Genomic DNA, 21,493 nt, shown 5'->3' with positions numbered 1-21,493 from the left:
GGCCGCGGCAGTTGAATTTCGATGGAGGCGAAATTCTAGATGCCCGTGTACTTTGCGATGTCAGTGCACGTTAAAGAACCCCAGGCGGCCGAAATTTCCGGAGCCCTTAACTACGGCGTCTCTCATAGCCTGAGTCGCTTTGGGACGTTGAACCCCATAAACCTAAACCTAAACCTTCGAGAGATGTTGCAGGGAAGGATATTCGAGCAGTACACCCTCCCACTGTGCGCACCATCTTCTTCTTGAGGTAGCGCATTGTAGCTTCCTCACTGCTGTTCACGCCGATTAGACGTTTGCCGCCCACTAACGTCTCGTGGCATAAATTTCGTGCTTATGTAGACTAGTCAGAGCGAGCTTCCTGCAGTGCAAGCTTTAGTGCAGCGCCAGTGCGCAGCCCGTTGAAGCTGGAAGCGCGCCGAGTCCAATGGACAGGCATCGGCAGGAAGCGGATCCGCTGCGCCCGTGCGTGATAAGTGCGCGTTCTCGGAGCAGCAATCGGTCGCCCCTCGATGCCGAAGGGAGGCGACGCGGAGGCGGCCTGGGCCGCGCGCTCTCGGCGGGGACAGGAAGGCGCGGGAACCGGCTCCGAGCGCGGTGCTGCGCCCCGATGACGAGGAGCGACGCGGAAGAGCGGTACGGAAATAGATGCGCGTTGTCATTGCGCGCGTGCAGCTCGCTGATCTCGGTGGCGATACGAACTTCGATACGCCGGGTGCATGCGTGCAATTGGCCCGCACTCCGCTGCGCGCACACAAGACAGAGTCGCGTTGTTGCACGTTTTCGAGGGTCACGCGGCTTGTTCTTATTATGCGAGTGCTATGTATAATCTGACGTCGTCCGAGTTGTTGGTATATGCGGCCTCGTCCTGACAGCTGCTGTATCCTCGGTCGCCAGACCCGTGCAAAACTTGGGCCTGACAGCGTTAATCCAAACACACTTCTCGTGTCTGCCTGAATGCACACAACAAATTGCAGCCGTTGGACCGAAAGTTATTCTACGAGTTGTCTCCATGCTCTCTGGCTACGGGCAGCTGGGCTTTCAGAAACATGCAGCGTCTTACGTTTATCTAGTTAAATGCAGGGTAACTCACGAGAAACGTCGCAGCTATTTGGCCGCTGGAAACTGAAATCTGATTTTTACAAATCAACCAACTTCGAGGCGTGCAGAGCGCCCCTTTCGTTACACGGTTCTTGAAAAGATGAATACGTGGGAGCGCTGCACTTTCTGAGTACCGATGTACTTAGGCTGCATAAGTGATGAGTTTACTTTTAATCCCGTGAAAAACAAATGTGCATTATAATGTACGCGGGGCCTGACTAGGATGTAGTTGGTGGAGAGACAGCCCAGTATAGGCGGCGGTCCCGGTTTCCATCCCCGGATCAAAATGAATTTTTCAACTGCGAAAGTATGACAAAGCTGTGTTAATTTTAGTTCGCTGCAGTACGGTTGCGGTCATTTGGTAGTTAAGGCTAGTTATTTCCTACCATGAAGATAACAATGTCAATGTATGAAAAAACCTTGGAGACTGTTTACTCAGAGCGAGGAACATCCCTATACATCCCTATATAACATGCGGCTGCACATACATATACTCGCTATTATTTTTGATGCCGTCATTGTTGATATTCATTACATTCCAAAGACCATTCAAATGAGCAACAACAATGGCCTTCCTTGTGGGACGGTGTTGACCGAATGCAATGTTGTACACAGGTCCAGAGTGAAGGCAAAGCCATCCGGTTGAGCCGCAGAAGAGCACTGCCGACAGTTACGCAGTCGGAATTCTAATGCTCCCTCTGATGTTCGTTGCAAGATGTTCCGTTTAATGTCGAGTTTGCCGGATAAAACGACCTCTTAACGCTTGCCTATCTTTCCCGCCAACAAAAGAAAAAGTAAGACAAAAAAAAAATGGGTGTCTGTCCGGAATACCGAAAGGCAATGGGTTGTGATGGCATTCCTCAAGTGCGTACTGATTATGCGGCAATGTGGCTCTTTACTTTTTCGACACTATGCATCTAGTGCTACTCCACATACACCGCCAGGTAGCCGACCGGGCTGAAGCATCTTCGCTCTGAAATGCGACCTGCATCGCATAAAACATGCAGTGCATGTCCTCTTCACCTAACCACTCTTCCTGAATCCGTATACATGTGCACCAAACTCCACCCCCTGCCACCGGCTTAAAAAAAAAAATCTTGTTAGTCGCATACGCGCATTATTAAGGGATGATCACACATTTACCAATTACTGAACATTTACGTGACAAGTTCCGGATGACTCTTTCGATTTTGTGGTTCAGATTCGTCACGCACTGCTGTGGAGTTTCCTGCAGTACCTGTCGTCTCCATTGTCCATTTCTACTGCTTAGCTGCTCGATTACGAATTTCATCGAGATACCAGTCGATAGAAATGCATAAGAAATAATCACCTAGTGTTAGTCGTACTCTGAAGCTGAACTCTGAAGCGTTGATGCGCGTTCAGTATTCCGCGACAAAAGTGGCAGGCTGCACACAATGCAGTCGTCACAGTGCCTGAAAAATAAACAGGCTAATGGACAGCGCAGAGTCGAAAACATATCACTGGTTCAGTTTCGCTAAGGTCGCCCTGCGCTCAAAGCGAAGCAGAAACAGGTCCACAGGCTCATTCCCTTAAGGAGTCTGCTTCAGCGCGAACTTTTGCAGAAACAAGAAATGCTGCTCGTTATACGGCGCGACGTCGCTCCGAGCTCACAATCCGTTTTCAAATACGTGGGAGATACGTGATTTCAGACACACGGCTCCGCAGGGTGCAGCCATGTGCAAGTGATGCGCTTACACTGCCTACGAGGGGCTCACGGCATCGGCAAAGGGAGGCGAAGAATCGCACGCACGTATACAGTGCCAACTGCGGGAGTAGTATGCGCTCCATTTGACGTTGCTTCGGGCCTTGAATACATAACACAGCCCATCGAAGTGTTGCCCTTAGAAGGCTTGGGCTCTTAATGGTTTCGTCATTTGCTGCGCTTTCAGCCTTGCACCGTGGTAGCCCGTAGATAAATATTGTGCCGCTATTTTTGTTCCACCGTTATAGGGGATAAGGAGGGGAGTGAGGAAGCTCGGTATCACCTAGCCATGTCGGTCGCACCAGCGCCTCCTCTATTTGTCGCACGGTACCAAGCTTTCCCGCTCACCACGCAGATTTTCTCTGCACCGCGCAGCATTTACCCATTCCATTCATCCTTCCATCGTTCCCTACGGCGACCGCATGTCTCTTCGACGCGGGACGTGACCATTCTTTAGGTCGCGCTGCAGCCGGTCCTTCGAACGGGTTTCTGGGACTCTTCTTCCGAAAACGGCAGCAGGCGCGCGAGGGTGAGTGAGCCTCGCGGCATCGCTGGGCCGCTCGCCTTCGCGGCCTCTCCCGGACGCGCGCGCGTTGCCGGCCAGAACAGCGCGGCGGTCGTCAATCTTCGCGACTGATGGCGAGCGCGTGCACTGCCGACTCGTTCGCGACGAGCGCAGCGAGAAAGCTGTCTCCCGCCGGAACTACCGTTGCGCGGGCGGCAATCGAGCCGAACACGGGAGCCGCTGCCCCGGCGGCCAGTCACGGCTGCGGGTGCGGCGGCGGCCTCCCTGGGTGGGCCGGCTCGGGACGCGCGTGTGACCTCTGCCACGACCCTCGCCGACCGCCGCCGCTGAAACTGAAGACGCGTTGAAGCGCTCCCACACATTCGCGTCGAAAGGGGCGCGCGCGGCCGACTTTCCCCCGCGGCGTCCCGAGTCAACGGGCGGCTCCAGATGCTGCGCCGCCGCCGTCCTCTTCGCCACGGGTCGCGGCGGCGGGCGAGAGCGGCCGCGCCGAGTGGCGAACGCGAGCGCGCTGTCAGCTCGCGCGGCTGCTTGATGATGGTGCGCGCTGCGATTACAGGGACGGCGCACCATCCCCACCGCTCGATCTGGGCCTGATTGCAGACCAAGGCAGCGCGTGCCCGCGAGCGTCGCTCTGAGGACGGCGAGAGAACCAGGCGCAGCGAGCATCGTGTTTCTGCATCTACGCAATCCATGAGTCACTGAAGCGTCTTCGGGTTCCTCGATTATCCGGACTGCCGCCATTTAAATGGCACTGGAGACGGCCGAAAACGTGGTTGAGTCTTCAATAGCAGCCTTTAAAGAAGTCATGTGCTCTTAGAGAGAGAAAAAAAAAAAAGAGCTTGTTACGGTTGCTTCCGCGTTTATATATTTGCCGTGTCTTGTCACCTCATTTGTGTTACGTCACGCCGACAGCACATAACCCATGCTGGGGGTTATTTTGGGCATCTAGCTTTTCACTGCAATAACATGAAAGCTGAGGGCGATGTGCTATTGAGGGCGCTGACATGGCTCTATCTGGCCGAACGCGGTCTTCTTTCGATCATTATGCACGCTCGAGATGACAGTGAGTGTTGCGCAGTCGACTGGGCTTTTACTTGCCCCGTGTTGCCCAACTAGAGTTTTGAGAAGCAAAGCTAGGATATTTGACTCGATTTAATTGTTGCTTCGACTGTCTCGTATCAGAGGACCAACTGTTTAAACCTCTCTGCTTCGGTACGAACAAGCTGCCTACAAATTACTGCGATGGAGGTTTTCAAAGCATGGGCGCTTAAATGGGACGACGGACGCTCGGATTTGTCTTCACTCCTTGCTTACAGGTCACGCTAGATGTCAAGCATGATGGGACGTGGACGTTTTCAGCGGTGCTTCTTAGCTGTAAATGATCAGCGTGAACTTTTTTGAACTTGTCCGTCAGGGCGCGTGCCTCTCGCAAGTCCGGCGGCCGTTTGGGAGCAGGGGTGAAGCCTCGCGAAGCTCGTTAGGGGCAAATGTGCCGCGACGTTGGACAACCTTCAGACGCGCCGGCGCCGTCATTTGCGTCCCGGCCGAGGCCGCCGCGAGACGCAGCAAAAGCAAGCGGCGTCCATTTGGCATGTCTGACGGCCAAGGCGGGTTTGCGGCGCGCGGCCTATCAATTAGTGCGGGCGGCGGACAGGTTACGTGGCTTCGCAAAGGAGTCGGCGCCCGAAGGCCGGCTGCTCCGGCGACGACGATGGAGGAAAAGCTGCTGCTGCGGCTGCTTCGCGCGTCCCAGACGGAAATGAGCAGCGCGAAACAAAAGCAGCGCTGCTCGCGGCTGCGCCGGGCGCCCTTGAGGCTCGCAGCCTGCGCGACTGTCTCGCAGCGATGGACCCGTCTGAGAACCACTGCCTCGGCAGGGCATCTCTGCCTTGCTGCGGCGGCTCGATGGAAACGGACCTTTGATTTAGATTCAGAGGATGAGCTATGCTGAGCGTCTTCGAAACTCCCGGCGCGCTGACAGAAACTATGGTGTCCTGACGCCTGCCCTGACGCCTGCCAGTCATGCGGCTAGCTGCTTGACTAGAGCAGACTACAGTATTGCGAGCGTAAATCATATCCCAGGCAGGTAGGTCTGCCAAGCCTGCATCGATATGTGATGGAAGAGGCATCGATGTGGGATCAGCTTTCCGTTAGCGTTGGTATAATGCTCTCAAACGCTCATGATTTGCGAGGCATTGCTCTATGTAAATGATTAGGTAAAACAAGAAAGGCGCCATGAAGTTGAATAAAAGCTTAGAAATCGAGCTACATCAATCAAGACCGAGGTAATCATAAAGTACCCAAAGTGACCAGCTTGCACCACGTGTAATGGCGACAGTAGAGGAAAAAGACGCCCTCAAACCTAGTCTTATTACTAATGTTATTTAGGTGCATTCACGGGCGAACGTGCAGAGAAACAAGTTCCGTTTCTTCCTCCCGCCATCAAAGCAAACGCGAGCAACTAGGCCAGCAAACGCCTTGGACTAGATCAGTGCTGGAGCCGCCGGACCAAAATTACAATGACGATTTACTGCGATAGGAGATGTGGGGCAGATCGGCTTCGTTTCGCGCGAATGCATCAGCTTCGAAGCGAGGCTGCCGCTCTAGGGCGTAACGAGTTCAAGGGACAAAGCATTTGAGTAGAACTTCGTTTTTTTATCTTCCCGCAGTTGCCCGTAGCTATACGAGAGCGATCGCGATCGCAGTAAAGCGGCAAGGACTGGCGTGCCCTTTTGTTTGTGCTTAATTCTGCTTGGGTACGCTGGAGCAGCACTTACGAGCTTACCAATGTTTCTACGTGTGCCACTCCCGAGCAAACCTTGACCGCTCGCTCTTGCAGCAAGAGCGATATTGAAAGCGACACAATCTCTTCGTGTCCGCCTTACGTTCTCTTACATTATTTTGACGATATGATCGTTGAGGAGGCGCGATTTGTTTCATTCCCTCGCAAGAAGCCTGGATGTTTGTTGCGTTGCTTCAGCTGCTATTACTGCTGTTTTCGTCGTTGGGCGCCCCCTGCTGGCTCATAGCATCTTGCACAAGTTCCGTGATTGACATGGCCTTGTTCATGAAGCAGCCCTTCGGCGCTTGCATACCGTTTACCTTCTAATGTAAACGCTGCCCGCCGTAAGGAACACCTTCAGAAGGCCCTTTTGCGTCGCAGAGTCAACGGCCCATGGTAGCGTTCCATGTTGTGGTTCGCGGACGGCAGAAAACATGGAGGAGGGAGGAATATGGCATCGAACAGCGAATAAATTTGGGCGAGTTCGTACAGATTCATGATTCGCAACTGCGCCTGTCTTGTCTGAGTCTCCCTTCTGTCCGCCAATCATTGATAGTTGTAGACTTTATCCGGTATGTGCAGGAATTCGATCAACAAGACTGCAAAATCAAGGCAAGAACGCTCCCAAAAGCTGCACATCACACCGTGTCAAACGAATGTGTCGGTCTTTCGTGTGGTTTTTGTTCCACGTATGCGGACAACTACGCATTCACACTTAGACTAATTAGCATTTACCGCAGAAAAAAACCGGGCCTTCGGCTGGTTTCGCCTGGCGTTTATACCGTACTATACCGTTTATACCGTACTCGACGTGCGTGCGGCATTTGGAAAGCTCACGAATGCATGAAAAAGTAAGCGACCTTTTCTCCCATTTTGAATTTGAGTGCAACATTCCCCTCCCTCCTGTTCCACAAAACAAGCACGTTGTGTCTTTGGCGGCGCGGGCCGGGAATTTGTAGTTTTAGTTCTGGTTAACAGCCAACTCTATTTTTTGTTCCACAAAGCAAACGCAAGTGAACAATGAGGTATAGCCTATCTTCCGGTAAAGAGTACAACTCAGCGCCACAGCCGGGATCAGGCGTATATTGTACTCGCCCTCTTCAATGTGAAAGACCGAGTCCTAATCTTCGCTATGTCTTCGCTTTTTCACACTCGCCACACACTCTACCAGAAGCGTCAACTATACTCGGAGTTTCGCGATGGTGCCTTTGCGTTCATGGTTCAGTCGGTGCCCGGTTGTGTTTAGACTATGAAATCTGGAAGTTATACTTCTGGCCCAAACAGCGGGGCGTGGTTTGCGTGGTGACCCAGTGCTGGATCGTTTCAGCCGGTACTCTAGGTAGCTTCTCTCAAGCCTGGTTGACGGCGCCTATATAAACATGTCACACTTCATGTTACATGAACTTCATGTGTGGATGGTCTCTTTATTGAAATTCCCGGCAGGTTATAAAACCCTAAAGTATACGAAGGCAGGCATGAGGTCGGCGTGCTGCTTTTTTCATGTAACTTTCGTGAGTTTGTGAAGCATGTATCAGGAGTAAGCAGGTGACGACTACCTGGATGACACCTGGAAACCGCAGTGACGGGTGACCTCGGGCAAATTATTGCACTAGGTTCGTGCTTTAGTGACAACTACTTCAAAGCTGCGTAGTCGACTTATATAATAATAATAATAATAATAATAATAATAATAATAATAATAATAATAATAATAATAATAATAATAATAATAATAATAATAATAATAATAATAATAATAATAATAATAATAATAATAATAATAATAATAAATTACCAGTCTCTTTGGCCAAGCTTAGTCTTGTGTAAATGCGAAGGCGTTTCTGATTTTGCTCAAGGCGGGCTCTAAACTTATCCTGACAGGACGGAAGCTTTATCATTGAATCTCGGTCGTGCCTTATCGTGCGCGTGGCACTGCGCCGAATGAACAGTATGAACACAATCTCATAAAGAAGCTAAAAAGTACGAAGGGCACTTAAGACTGCTTACGTGCTTCGAATGCGAAAGCATTGACTCATCGTGAGCTCTGTTGCGAGGCTCATTAAAGATTCCTTCATTTGCAATTACACTCCTATTCATTGACATACAGCCGTAAGGAAACGTATACACTAGGTTTACCTTCATTCGCCGACAAGTAGCGTGGCTTAGTGGCCTACGTGTTGCTGGTGTCAAGATTTGGCGAATGTCCCTGTAGTTTTTGTAGTGTTTTGTCGAAGTATGGCAACTAAGAAAAGAGTTTAGTGCCCTATAGATGGCACGCTCGCCTCGCATTCGTAAGGTCCTCGGTTCAATTCATCGCACCTTCGGAGGAAATTTTATTTTTTCTTCTTTTCTGTAGACGTCACTCTTTCATGTCTACTGCTGACGTCATGCGAGAGCATGACGACGTCACTGAAGAATTGCGTGCCATGGACGCAGACGGACGTTGGACAGCGGCTTTTTGGCTAATGGGACATATTATAATGCTTTCGAGTTCTGCAAGTAATGGGCAGAACTATTCAAGAAATACCAGTGTTTATAACATCATTTTTTCTCGAATTTCGCGCACGTTGTACGCACGTGACATTTGACAGTATGCGCAAGCGTATACAGAATGGACCGGGAATATCGGTCAGCATCACGGATAAGTCTTGAAAAGAATCGTTAGTGAAACTATCATCATGTCATCGCAACTGCTGTTAGTGGTAAAGTGCGTAAGGCCTTACCGTTGCCGACAGAAGAAAGATAACTTCTACCTTCACTGAGGGGTTTGGTTTTGGGAACAATCAGTAATGGTTCTAGGAAATAAGTAAATAAGTAAATAAATAAATAAACTTGTCCCTTTTACATGGAGTACTGAATCCATAAATTAAACAATTAACTTTTTATATTTCCCTAACCGGAGTGCTCGACCAAAAGCTATGAAGTAGGTTTACGGGGTCTCGACCCCTTTCAGACTGACGGGACGGCACGATAACAGCCAGTCATATAAAATGTAGTACAGTGTGGTTCAAAATCAATGACGAAACTTCGCTAGCATGCACCTTACGACTGATCCGCATTGATGAGAGCAAGTCACAGCTTTCGGTGTTTCGCACGAAACTTTCCCGTGGGCGAATGAGCCTCGCAATGCTCTCTCGAATTAGGCCAAGTCAAAGCGACATTGCAGTTATTTCTCTTTGATATCGGACCAAACGATGCACCTTATTTAAACTCCGACGTCGCTGCCAAACCACAGCATAGTCGCCGCTGTCAGCTGCCTCCGTGACAAGGGACCGATGGCCAGGGCCCTGCGGGTTCTCTTTTCATTCTCTTTTGTTTTTTTTTTAACGGTGCGTCTGTCGCATTACCACACTCACTGGCTTCTTTTTGCTTTGGTTCCCCACTGTCAGCCGTGTCCAGTGGTGGGAGCCGGTGTCGGGCGATTCTGACAAGGAGCCCGCATGCATGGCTGCGGTTGAACCTGGAGACCCCCCACGTTCTGATCGGCCCTTTACGGTGGCCGGAGAAACGAGATTTCTCTCTTTCCCTCTTCGCCCCTCGGAGGGGGTTGCTCTGCGGTTTCGAGGGCGCGACATGCGACAGTGCGTGACGCCCCCTGCATACGAAGTGTTCGCACAAGTGAGCGTACAAGGAGCGAAAGCTGGTTGCATACCTAGAAATGAAAAAGAAGAGGATGACGCCCCTGCAAAAGTATATATTCAGCGGCCGTCTCTCAGAGTCGTTCTGGCTGATTCTTTTCTTCTTTTGTTGCTTCTAGCTCTGCTGTTCTCCGCACAGGCAACATTTAAAAACGCGCACCATATGTCGTTTCAGCCAGTAGGTGACGGCGGTAGCGAAGAGGTTGACGCCGGTGCAATGTCCTGTGCGAGTCCGGACCGAAGAGCTGGAAGGCTCCGAATGTCGCCGGTGAGCGACAGCCGAAGCAGACACGCTTCCAAGTTTTTGTAGCGTCTGTTGATGTAGAAGCAGTGCGCAGTAACACAGAAGCTGAATTCTTAACAGTTACGCTGCAGTAACAACTTTAGATCTCCTTATAAACTGCGCTCCGTAGGACACGGTTGCACCGACTTGTCTGATTAGAACGCTCGCAATGGCGGGTGCAAACCTGAACGAGCGAAAAAAATGCGTTGCTCCCGTCAGAAGTACGAGCTTAGGGAGTAAGCAAGACTGGCTTCCCCATGGGCACATTTCAGTTCAGGTTTTATAAGAGGGCCCCGTTTTTTGACAACATGATGACCTTCACGAAAAGCAGAAATAAATTTTTATTGAATATCTATTAAATATAAAGATTTTTCTTACTCTGCTAATACTTTTTGGTAAATATGGAATCTTAATGAAACATTTCTGTGACGGCAACAACGTGGCTAATATTTCATTGCCGTTGTTTTTCTAAGATTCGGTCCAGTATCCCTGCAATGGACTTGGCAGGGCTGACGACTATGATAACATCGTCACAAAGAGGGCTGCAGATAATGTTTGAGGGATGGAGCGTGTGTCACCGCAGGATTCTGTATAATTGTCATCAGCAAATTAAGAGGCATCGACTGGCGTTTTACGGACGTCGGAAGAAGGTTGTACGGCTAGCAAGAATTACGTGCATAGTGAAATGTGATGGAAGACCATCTCCGCAAGAATTTCATTCCAGCTGACGTAGTAACGCAAGCAGACCGGCAACTAAAAGGATAACTTATTGAAAAACGGCAGTGATGTGTAAAAGTGGCGCCGGGCTTTTTTTTTTAGGTATTTATGACAAACCAGCGAGCACTGCATGCTCTAACCGCAAAGTATCCGGTAGATCCATTCGCAGAGAGCAGCCGCGGTGACGCATTTGCTTTTGAGTGAATGCTACGCTTGTACTTATATTAAACGGCACTAATCACTCCACCTCCCTGGACGCGCTGTTCCGAGTCGCGACGGGCACTTGGACGTGACCAGCGTGGAACGAATTAGCTTTCACGAGGCCAGCTTTTCGGCTGTCTCTGGTTTCGCGGCCATCGAAGAAAAGCGGCATGTTACGAAACCGCCGGCCATTGGGCGACGGCAAGCCCACCACCGCAGAAGCCGGGGCGTGCGCGGCGCCGCTGCCCATCGCTGCTTCGCGCGCACACGCGCGCAGTGGCGCGCGCGCGTTTCGGCGGCGCTCTCGGGGCAGCTGCTGACGCAGTGCGCGCGCTGATAAATAGGAAGAGCGCGCGCGCGCGGGCGGTTGCTGCTTTTGCATAACGGTGCATCCGCCTCGAAGAGCGGGAAACGCTCGCGCCAAAAGTTGATTGCCGCCGGAGATGGGCGCGGACCGACCCGGCATGAACTTGGCCACGAAAACGAGCCGGGCCCAAAGACAAAACAAGAAGGGCGAAAGGAGGCACGCGAGCGAAGACTAGGAGCGGGCTCTCGAGGGGGGGAACTAGTTTGGGAGCCAGGTTGAGTGACCCCTGCGTACGCTCCAGTTTGCTTTGGACCGAGCCCAGCGCGGGCAGGTTTCCCTCTCGACCGCGCATCCGGGAGAAGAGCCTCTCCGCGGCCGGCCTCGCCCGGCGAACAGATGGCCGGCACCTGGCCCGGCGCGCAGGCCCCGTCCGAGGGCTCCACAGTGCGCCCCTCGGCCGGAGGGAAGGCGAGCGCCAGCGACGCGGACGTCGTGCTCCAGCTTTCGAAAACTTTGGCCAGACTGAAGGTCAACTCGCGCCTTTGGTAATGGCTTCTGAGTTACGTTTACTGTCTTTTCATTCGACCAACAAGAGGCTCCCCTCCTGCCTAGGCGGTGCCGCAGATGTATGCTGCTCATGTCGTGTACGCATATGCTGCATCGCCGCGACCCCCGTTTCCAGGCACCTCCTTGGCCAACGCCGAGCGTCTCGATTTCCGTTGCTGCTTCTCCGCCCCTCCCGTATTTTTTACTTTCTGCTCTGCTTCAGGGAGCCTGACTCGGTCTCAATAAGAGTAACACCGATGGCGCCAACCCGCATGGCTTTGTGAACGACTAGATTGTTTCGAGGATAATTATTTAACTACTCCATTGAGTTTTTAACTTAGAAAAAAACAACAACAAAGCTGATCATGTCTTTGAATAGGGTTTCTAGTCGTAAAACCCACCTGTGAGCTTCACAACGATGTCAGTTTTATCTTACAGCACAAGTGTCGAAGACTACCGTATTTAACGGTGGCACATGCTTCTCTCTATACCGAACAACTTATTTGCTTACCGATGAAGAAGTAATGGTTAAAAGTTCGGACTTTACAAGGATGATTGGCTTGTTTCATGTTTTGTGCCTTAACCATTCTTTCTAAAGAAGAAGAATATTCTAGTGGAGCCTGTACCCATCCTATACGTATATTTAAAACCTTCGACGCTGCTGTGCTGCCGCTTGAAATCAGCGATTGAGCTTGAAAGTTCTACGCTTAGCCCACATCAGGCAGGCGCCAGTAATACAGTCGCAAACGCATGAAACAACTTCTTTGACAAGAAATCCCGACAGTTTGTTCCACATGCAACATGTTGCATGTATCTGTGAACTTTTCATGAATCGAACGACAAAGCTTTTTTTCCCAATTTCTGTCGTGTGTAGAGTTATTCTGTGCAAACCAAGAATTATTTTTTTTTACCAGGTGCCGCAATAGCGCAGGTGGGTGTAGGGAGGCGAAATGCTATAGGAGCCCGTGTACTGTGCGATATCAGTGCACATTAAAGATCCCCAGATGGTCGAGTTCCCGGAGCCCTTCACTACGGCGTCCCCATAGCCAGAGTCGCTTTGGATGTTAAACCGTTTAAAATTAAACCGTTAAACATTAATTACTGTGTACTGCTGTCATGCAGTCTTGTATTAAGAGGCATTGTGATATTTGCTATATTTATGATTGTATCTTGCTTTGTACTATATCCCCCTCCATATCATCTTTGTACTATATCCCCCGCCATCAAACACTTCCTGCTCATGGCTTGTTTTCGTCACCAAGACTGACGACTAAGGTTCCCATCCACTGCTGCAAAGACTACTGCCCTGTTTCAGACGACCTCAAGTGAATCTGTTCCATGAAACGACGTGTTTATGCGCACTTATGCGAAGGTTCAGCTTAAAGTTCAGGCTCTCCTCATTGTCACGTGACGCTTATCTAATGAAAAATTGGAAACTTAAAAACAGGCTCGAGCCTCGAAAGTGTTCAAGGAAGCGATGAGGGGGAAGGCCAAACGGCAAGGGAAAATCGAAGTCAGCAGGAACAACAACACCAGTGGTAAAGATAGTGGTCCGATATTTGTTATGTATTCAACATCCCTCACCATGAAAAAGCTTCAATTCTCGCATGTAGTTGTATATTTAAAGGTTCTACTACAGTTATTTGCTGTTCTGATTTCCACTGCGCTATCACTTTGCGGTAGACTCACTGCTACAGTCATTCTTATCCGCATTAATTCGGCGTCTGTAAGTTGCAACCAACTTTTCCCAGTTTGCGTCAGCAAATATTGCCGTTTAGCCGTTCGCGACAGCAGCGTTTTTGCTCCTGCAGACACAAACATGCACTAAAAATCGCCCAAGTTTGGCGACGGCGACGGCGCCGAGCAGAGATTGATTTGTGGTGGCATCGATGCGTATGAACGTCTGATCCTCAAGATTTCAGCGTATGGCATATGCTGTCTTTAACGCATTTTTGACCATCGCGTATAGGATGACACAGTCGCTTACAGGTATATTTTTTGGCTACAAGCTTGCGTGAATTCCTCTGTGGCAGCGAAGTTCAGTGCCACTCTAGCACTGTGCGTAAGACCGTAGCCAGTAAACGTAGCCGAAAATGCCGTCACGACTGCAAACACAACTTGCACTTCGTCTATTCTGCTCACGTTTTTGGGGTAATTCTGCAGCAAACGCCGTCTATGCTGTCCCCAAGCGGTTATTCATTTTTATAGGCCTAACACCCACCGCGGGTCACGTTTGCAGTTGTAACCGGGTTGTATCGCTAGCGACCGCCGTCAAGCTGGGTCGCCACTGATGGCAGGGCCTGAACACTCGCGCGCGTGCGGCGCAGACTTGTTTACTTTTTGTTTTGCGCAAATAGCGCGCATAGCTCCCCCCTGTTCTTCCGTGCTATCGCGCCTCTGGGTACTTCTGCCCGGTATCCCCTCCCTACCACTTTTACTTCTGCCGGCCGCAGCTCCGGCACTTAAGATATCAGATAGCAATTGCCGCGGCTGGCAACGTCTTTTCCGTCCGTTTTGTATTCTTTTAAAAATCCACCGCTACTGCTGCTAGTGCTGGCACCTCAAAAACAAAAACAAAACAACAACAACAAGAACATTCGAATCAGGGATTCCGAAAGCCCATGAAAAATTTGCGATTATGTACGTTTAACAGGAATAATGTTTTAACAAATTTAGCTACTTATGTTGCTCTGTAAGCGAAAGAACTGATCACAATAAATAAAATGTACCGCTTTAATTTCTGACTAAAAACAATCTCGTGCGCAGAAAGGTATCGTCGCCTGCCTTTATTCCGTGGAAAATAGTGACTTACCTGACCCTAAAGATCCTCAAGTTCACGATCATTAAGCAAGTTGCATTCACCGCTGGACGAACTCCTCTCTCACTCCCCTGCAATTAGCACTGCCTTTCGCCAGCCACGGCAACTCTACCCCCGTAAAAATTCCTAATCTCTAAATCATTTTTAATTTCTTTACCGCTCCACCAGTCTCTGCTGCTTCTGGCTACGTTCCCGCTAAGTTCACTGGTGCCTAAACTTATGGTTGGTTCAGTAAGCAAAGATATTGGACATCTCGATAAGCTCTAAATTCACTTGCACGTTACCTTCATGCATTCTTCATTGCAGTGAACTTCGTCAGCCCATTTGTCGGACTATGCACTCCATCATTCCATAGGTTACATCAATACTGGACCCTTAGTACCCATTTCATGGCCGCATTTTATCTTCGTTTTTTTTTTTACCTCTTCCACAGTGCTCTCCTTCTGCCTTTATCTCCCAGATTCCCCTCCCTACGCTGAGTAGCATGCCAGCGATTTTTAAACGCCGGCTAAATTATCTGTATTTCATTAAAGAGTTTCTATCTCTCTCTCTCTCTAATTATCTGAAGGTACTAAGAAAGTACCTGGAACTGCTGGCCTCAATCATTTTGATTCAGAGAACTGCGCGTCGCCTCTTTCGTCTCAGTTTTGCCATGTGCCGTGCGTGGGGCGACTGCTTGCAAAGCTGGGTCAAAGGTGTTTGGAATTTTTGCCTCCAACCATGCTGTTCTGAACTTAAGGCCCTATAGCAACTTAGGATATATTAGTCACTCTTTGCTATATTTTGCTGCACGCCTAAATTCCAGTTTGCCCACAGCAGTCTTGAGAAACAACCTCAAAAATGCAGTGTGCTTGGCGCTATCGGATGCTCTCCATCACAAGACTCCATGTGGTGACGACGGCGTTCCAGAACAGAATATACCACCATTTTAATTTAGAAACTTGGGGCGTTCAGAAAAAAAGAAATTACAGCCGCAGCAAATTGCAAAAGGAAAGCTAACAGGAACTAAAAACCTATAGAAATTCCGCCCCCCTAAAAACCGCGATGCTCGGGTGGACAGTTCAAAAACCCACAAAATGTGGCCGGGAATGCCGCTAACTTGGGACCACTGCAGGGCGCACAGAACAACGCAGGAACGCTGAGAACTAAAGACAATGCTTCCAAGGTGGCAGCCGAGAAGTTAATGAGCGTTGGTGGTCTGCTACTGAGAGCGCGTCGAGGTGTTCGATTTTCGGTCTCAGCTGCAACTTTTCTATCAGTGCCCCGATATGAAAAATTGCTCGTGTACTCAGATTGATGTGCGCGTTGGAGGACCTCATGCGGTCGAAATTAATCCGGAGCCTTACGCTACGGCGCGTCTCATAAGCCCGGGTTTGGCCCTGACACGTGAAATCACATTCAGAATTAAAAAATATGACTGTACGTGGCGAGATACATAAGAATGCTGTCTGTTTGTTCACTACTGATGGAGGTCAATTTAAAGGCGATCTAACTGCCCAACGTTAATTTAACCCCTTCCTTTTTCATTTCATGATTTATAGCGGGCGCTGTCTTAAGGATGGGGGCAGGAATAAATAGCGGCGACACAGTATTGCTGTCAGTGTCACTATTCATCGATCTGAGGGAAGATGAAAAGTCTGAGTTCTTTTTTTTTTTGATAGAATAGGATCTTCCAGATGATGGGATTCTCAGATTGCTTAATTTCAAAGTTATTTGGGCATTTCTTCATGGCGCTAAGTTTTAAGGCACTGCTGTAGTTTGGAGCGAAGATCGGTTTTCCTAACCAAACACAATGGGAGATGTACGCTGCCCCGATAGCTCAGTAGTTATGGTGATCGAAGTGTGAGAATTGGGCCTAGTTGGTTATACATACTGAAGAAACGCGTTAAACTTTTTGCGAACAACGAAACAGAACGAAGACACAACACAGAGCGCGAACTTGCAACTGATTTTTAATGGAGCGGGATTCATTTTATATAGGGAGCACAAAAGTGCCACCTGTGATCAAAGATCAAAGGAGAAAGAAAACTTGAGAAAAGCCGAAACGACAAACAGCACAAGCAGATCTACACAACGGAACTATAGTGAACTAAGTTCACTATAACGGAACAAATTCATCTCGATAGCTTAAACAATTCCACTGCTTTTGCTGACAGTGAGAACGACATGTTGCTGCTGCACTTGTCAGCCCCTGCAGATTTTATTTCGAAGGCTTCGAAAATTTCTCTTTCTATTTTGTTGTTAGTAAAATGTCTGGCACGTTCCTTCAAGATATCAAGATATAGGCTCGGCTGCTTACCCGAAAGACGCGTGTTCGATCCCGGCCGCGGCGGCCGAATTTCGATGGAGGCGAAATGCTAGAGGCCCGCGTACTGTTCGACGTCAGTGCACGTTAAAGAACCCGAGGTGGTCGAAATTATTCGGAGCCCTCCACTACAGCGTCCCTCATAGCCTGAGTCGCTTCGGGACGTTAAACCACTTAAATAAACGAACGAACGAACGAACGCACAAACGAAAGAAAAAACGACCAAACGAACGAACGAACGAACGAACGAACGAATGAACGAACAAACGAACGCACAAACGAAAGAAAAAACGACCAAACGAACGAACGAACGAAAGAATGAACGAACAAACGAACGCACAAACGAAAGAAAAAACGACCAAACGAACGAACGAACGAACGAACGAACGAACGAACGAACGAACGAAAGAACAAACGAACGAACGAACGAACGAACAAACGAACGCACAAACGAAAGAAAAAACGACCAAACGAACGAACGAACGAACGAACGAACGAACGAACAAACGAACAAACGAACAAACGAACAAACGAACAAACGAACAAACAAACAAACAAACAAACAAAAAAATCAGAAATGTTATCATTAAGCGACCGATGCATATGCTTGGACGTAATGACTTAAAAGAAAAGCTTCATTTATATTAAGCGATGCAATCAGCATCTTAATTTACGTCTTCGAATCTTTTCTGTAATGGTAGAAGCTAAAGCCCATTTAAAAGTCCGAAAATATTATTTCTTCATTGATGTAGTCCAAAACGTAAACGAGTGTCAAAATTTTGCAAACTACACACGTTAGAGAGCTTAAAGCAGACAGAATTGACATCCTGAATTATTCAGTACGAGTAGTTATCTCAATTATGTGATTTCTGCGAAAGTTTCGTTTACAAAATGAAGGAACAGGATACAGAAGATGTTTATTTTACCCGCTGTAAAAGCTCTCGTACTTGTGGTCTACAGAACTGTAATGTCTGTTTACCTTGTGAAAAAATTCTTAAAAAAAGGAAAAATGCAACACTGAAGTCTTGATATATTACCATTTCTGGTAAGTGATAATTAAAGGCAGAAATCTAATTCTTCTATGAATACAATAAATTTAATCTTATTCGACTCAGCCGTTGTCTCATGTGGGCAGTTTTGCGTTCCCTACGCGTAGAAGATGAGACGTCAGCCCCAGACATAGCTCTCTTAAATGGATAACAAACAAACAAACAAACAAACAAACAAACAAACAAACAAACAAACAAACAAACAAACAAACAAACAAACAAACAAACTTGTTATTACAAAACGATTCTTTAAAATAATTTTTTTTGGAAGCACTCTCTCACTCTTTGGAAGCACTGTAAATGCTGCGAAATTCCGCTCGCCGTAGCTCCTAAGAAGGAGCTACGGCGAGCGGAATTTCGCAGCATTTACAGTGCGTTTTCGCTTTGTGGTTCATAGTATTAAACAGTTTTAAGCTGAAGTTGACACCATATGGTTGGTAAAGATGTGCAGACATGGAGAACGTAACGGAAACGGCCGAGCTAAGAATTGTGGGTATCGTTCGCCACCGTTCCGAACATAAAAGTGGCTGCCCTACGTTTTAGCACGATCGCTGCTGATTTGTTGACACAGCGTCATGGGCCGAAGCTACATCACAGGCATGTAATGACCGTCGTTCCAGCTTTATCTTGCACAAGGCTGCCCGCTTGAAACCGATGGCTCATAATGCAGCCTATTTTGTATAAGCCCGGCGAAGCATGCAATGGCTGCAAACGCGTTCAGTGTTATGTATCACGTCTTCAAAATGACTCACTCAGGCATAGTGTGGCGGATAGACACGCACTATGTGGTCACCGCTACCGTTGTCACTGCCATTGCTCTCCGCACTCTACGCCAGCTCCTGTAATCAATGGTGGGGAACGGTGGGGAACGGTGGCTCAGTCCCTGTCTTTATCAGTGTATATGGAATTTTCGGCTTCCTTTGATATCAGGTGACCTAGTTTTATCGGTTGAAGCTCGAGGGACACTGCGGGGCTCTGCTAAAGATTTCCTTGAATCATGGTTTACTCCGCCTGTGGACACTGCATGCTTACGAATGTCGGTGTATAGAGTAGCCGGGGACCAAGTCCATTACCCAGCTGTGGCTGAGTCGCAGCCAGCGTTAGCCATTGAAGCTTGCATTATATGTTTCGCCTTCCACGTAGTTCTGATTCCGAGCGCACCTGACGATAGGTAAAGTGAATGGCGCCGTGCACAATTATTTGTCCAGGCATGCTGTTTCCTGATGTCACTCGCTAGGTGGCACTACAATAGCTTTTTGTATCTTGCACACAAGGGGGGGGGGGGGGATCTGTCTTTGAACTTCCAGTGGATATGTTCTGATTCCATGCATCTCCAGCATGGTCGCGTAGAGCACCACGCTGTTCGCCTTGTTACGCGCATGCGGAAGCCCAGACTTCCATCGATTCCCTGTGTTCCGGCTGTACCGCTCCTACCACAAGCAGTAGATAGGACAGCTCTAAGAACGAGACGGTGCCCACGAATTTGATGCTTTATGGTGCGACAGTCTTAGCTATGTCTGTAATGCGCCAAAAATACGTTTCAATGTACTAGTGTATGCACTTTTTTCGATTTGTGCGTGCTTTAATCGCTTTGTGTTTTGTTTCCTTGCAGGCACTGGTTTTCCTGGTCAAAATACACCGCCTGTGTTCGATTTCAAACGGGAGTGGATTATCAGCGACGACGAAGAAGTTGGTAAGTTGGAATCGCCCATCTTTCAAGCGTACTACGGACTGTCGCAAGCCAATCTGCGAATCTTGAGTGCCTCGATTCCCACCACTGGTCGGCATCGGGGCACTCCAAACGCATGCAAGAACGAAATAGCTCCTCCTACAAGGACACGTTGGACAAGGAAAATGTTTAAAAGCTTTGTCATCGTTGATGCAGCCCGCAGCAGTACTCAGAAACTCACCAGAACGAGGGAGAATTCTTATTCTCGTTCTCAAGAAAAAAATCGTTTGAGGTAAACGGGCCGAAAAATTCGCCGTACGAGTGTCTAATCTAAATGACAGGTTTTGCGGTCTAGGGTAAGTGGTCCAGCGCCGCTGTGCCAGTCAAGCGATAGTCTCGCGCCAGAGAATCTTGCTGGGTAGAGGGGGCGCACCGTGCGCATCGGCTGCTCGAGGAGAGGAGGACAGCGAGCGGCAAAGGAATCGCGGCGCGCATACATGAGCGTGCGTTGTTGCGGCGGAAACGGGAGAACAAAAGCGCTCGCCGGGAACGACCTCGAGCGGATCGACATAACGGCGCGCACACTGTTCGGCTCATGTGGCAGGCTGGCATTAATTTAGATATCAGTGCCATTACCGGCGTCGCAGCGAAGGCCGGCGCTGCGGCGGCAGAGCGCGAGTTCCGGTTCCTGGGGCATGGCGGCCGACGAGCGCGCGCAGGTCCGCCGCCAGCACCGCCGAAATCGTGCGGACCGGTCTCGTGGCCGACACGAAGCGCTCGGATCACGATCAGGACTCTCTGCTGACGTCAGCCCCCGGGCGAGTCCCCATTGGTCCGGTGCGGCGGCGCGCTGTCCCTCCTGGCGCGCCAGCCATCCATCTCTCCTCCCTCGGCGAGGTCAGGGCTGGTAGAAAGCAGAAGCCCGAAACGTCACGTTACAACGTGACTGACGAAAATAAGGCGGACTAATAAAACGTTGCCTGCTACCCGTATTGATGGCAGCGCCAAGGGATCCTCCTGCTAATGGCCGTATTGTTGAAACGTGCGCGCGGCGTCACGAACGGGGTTCCGGGAGCGCGCCGCCCGGAACGGCCGGCGTGCGGCGCTGCCCGACGACCCCCTTTCGCGGCCGCCGAAACGGTAGGCCGCCTCCGCCCCTCTTGGCGGCCAACGGTGCTTCGCGACGTGTGTCCCCGGTGCACCGGGCCAACTGCCCTGCTGCTGCACAAGGGCGCCCTCGACGATGACCGCGATTGGGCGCGCAGATAAGCAGCTGCGGAACGCTGTATCTGCAGTACTCGTTAGGCGAGGACAGGATGTAAACAATGAGCACCTCCTCTGCCTTCAAAACTGAAAAGAGGAATAAAATGCGACTTGCGGCAAACATTATGCCCACTCCTTCCTCGGGTCTCAGGCAGCGTGCAGTTGGGATTCTTCATTCCACAAAAGGCTACTTTCACAGTGATATCTGTCCAAGGGGCCTCCTCCGCGGTAAACAGCGTCGTACTATGTCGTAGCCGAAAACTTTCGTGTTCACCTGCTGGCCAAAGAGGATGTTGCCCGGGCGGACCTCATCCAGGAGGAAACGGGAACGGCGAGAGGGGAGAGGTGTGCGCTCTCAAGTATGTTCTACCAGTGGTCACGTCAGCCAGAGTGACCTCGGAGTGGGTGCACTAATGGGAATGGGTGTGCAACAGAAAAAGAAAGAAAACACTGTTAGGCAAGTCGTTAAGAACCCGCGGCACATAAAAATCATGAACGCTTTCACCATATCTAGTCCGCACTCGAGGTAAAGTGAAACTTTTACGCGGACGCAGTGTTCGAACAG

At 49.6% G+C, this 21,493-nt stretch overlaps 1 protein-coding gene across 1 annotated transcript in view; it reads left to right on the top strand.

Annotated features, from left to right (window-relative positions):
- Nucleotides 1–21,493, top strand: part of Cad96Ca (tyrosine kinase receptor Cad96Ca) — a 99,700-nt gene that overhangs the window by 25,751 nt on the left and 52,456 nt on the right. Inside the window, exon 2 of the mRNA XM_089581526.1 lies at nt 19,609–19,689. Coding sequence (XP_089437652.1) covers nt 19,609–19,689 — 81 coding nt within the window. The remainder of the gene's footprint in view (nt 1–19,608; nt 19,690–21,493) is intronic.

This window comes from Amblyomma mixtum, chromosome 3 (assembly GCF_055824585.1).
Source record: "Amblyomma mixtum isolate Tamu chromosome 3, ASM5582458v1, whole genome shotgun sequence".
NCBI lineage: Eukaryota > Metazoa > Arthropoda > Arachnida > Ixodida > Ixodidae > Amblyomma > Amblyomma mixtum.
This window is presented reverse-complemented; position numbering and strand designations above follow the sequence as displayed.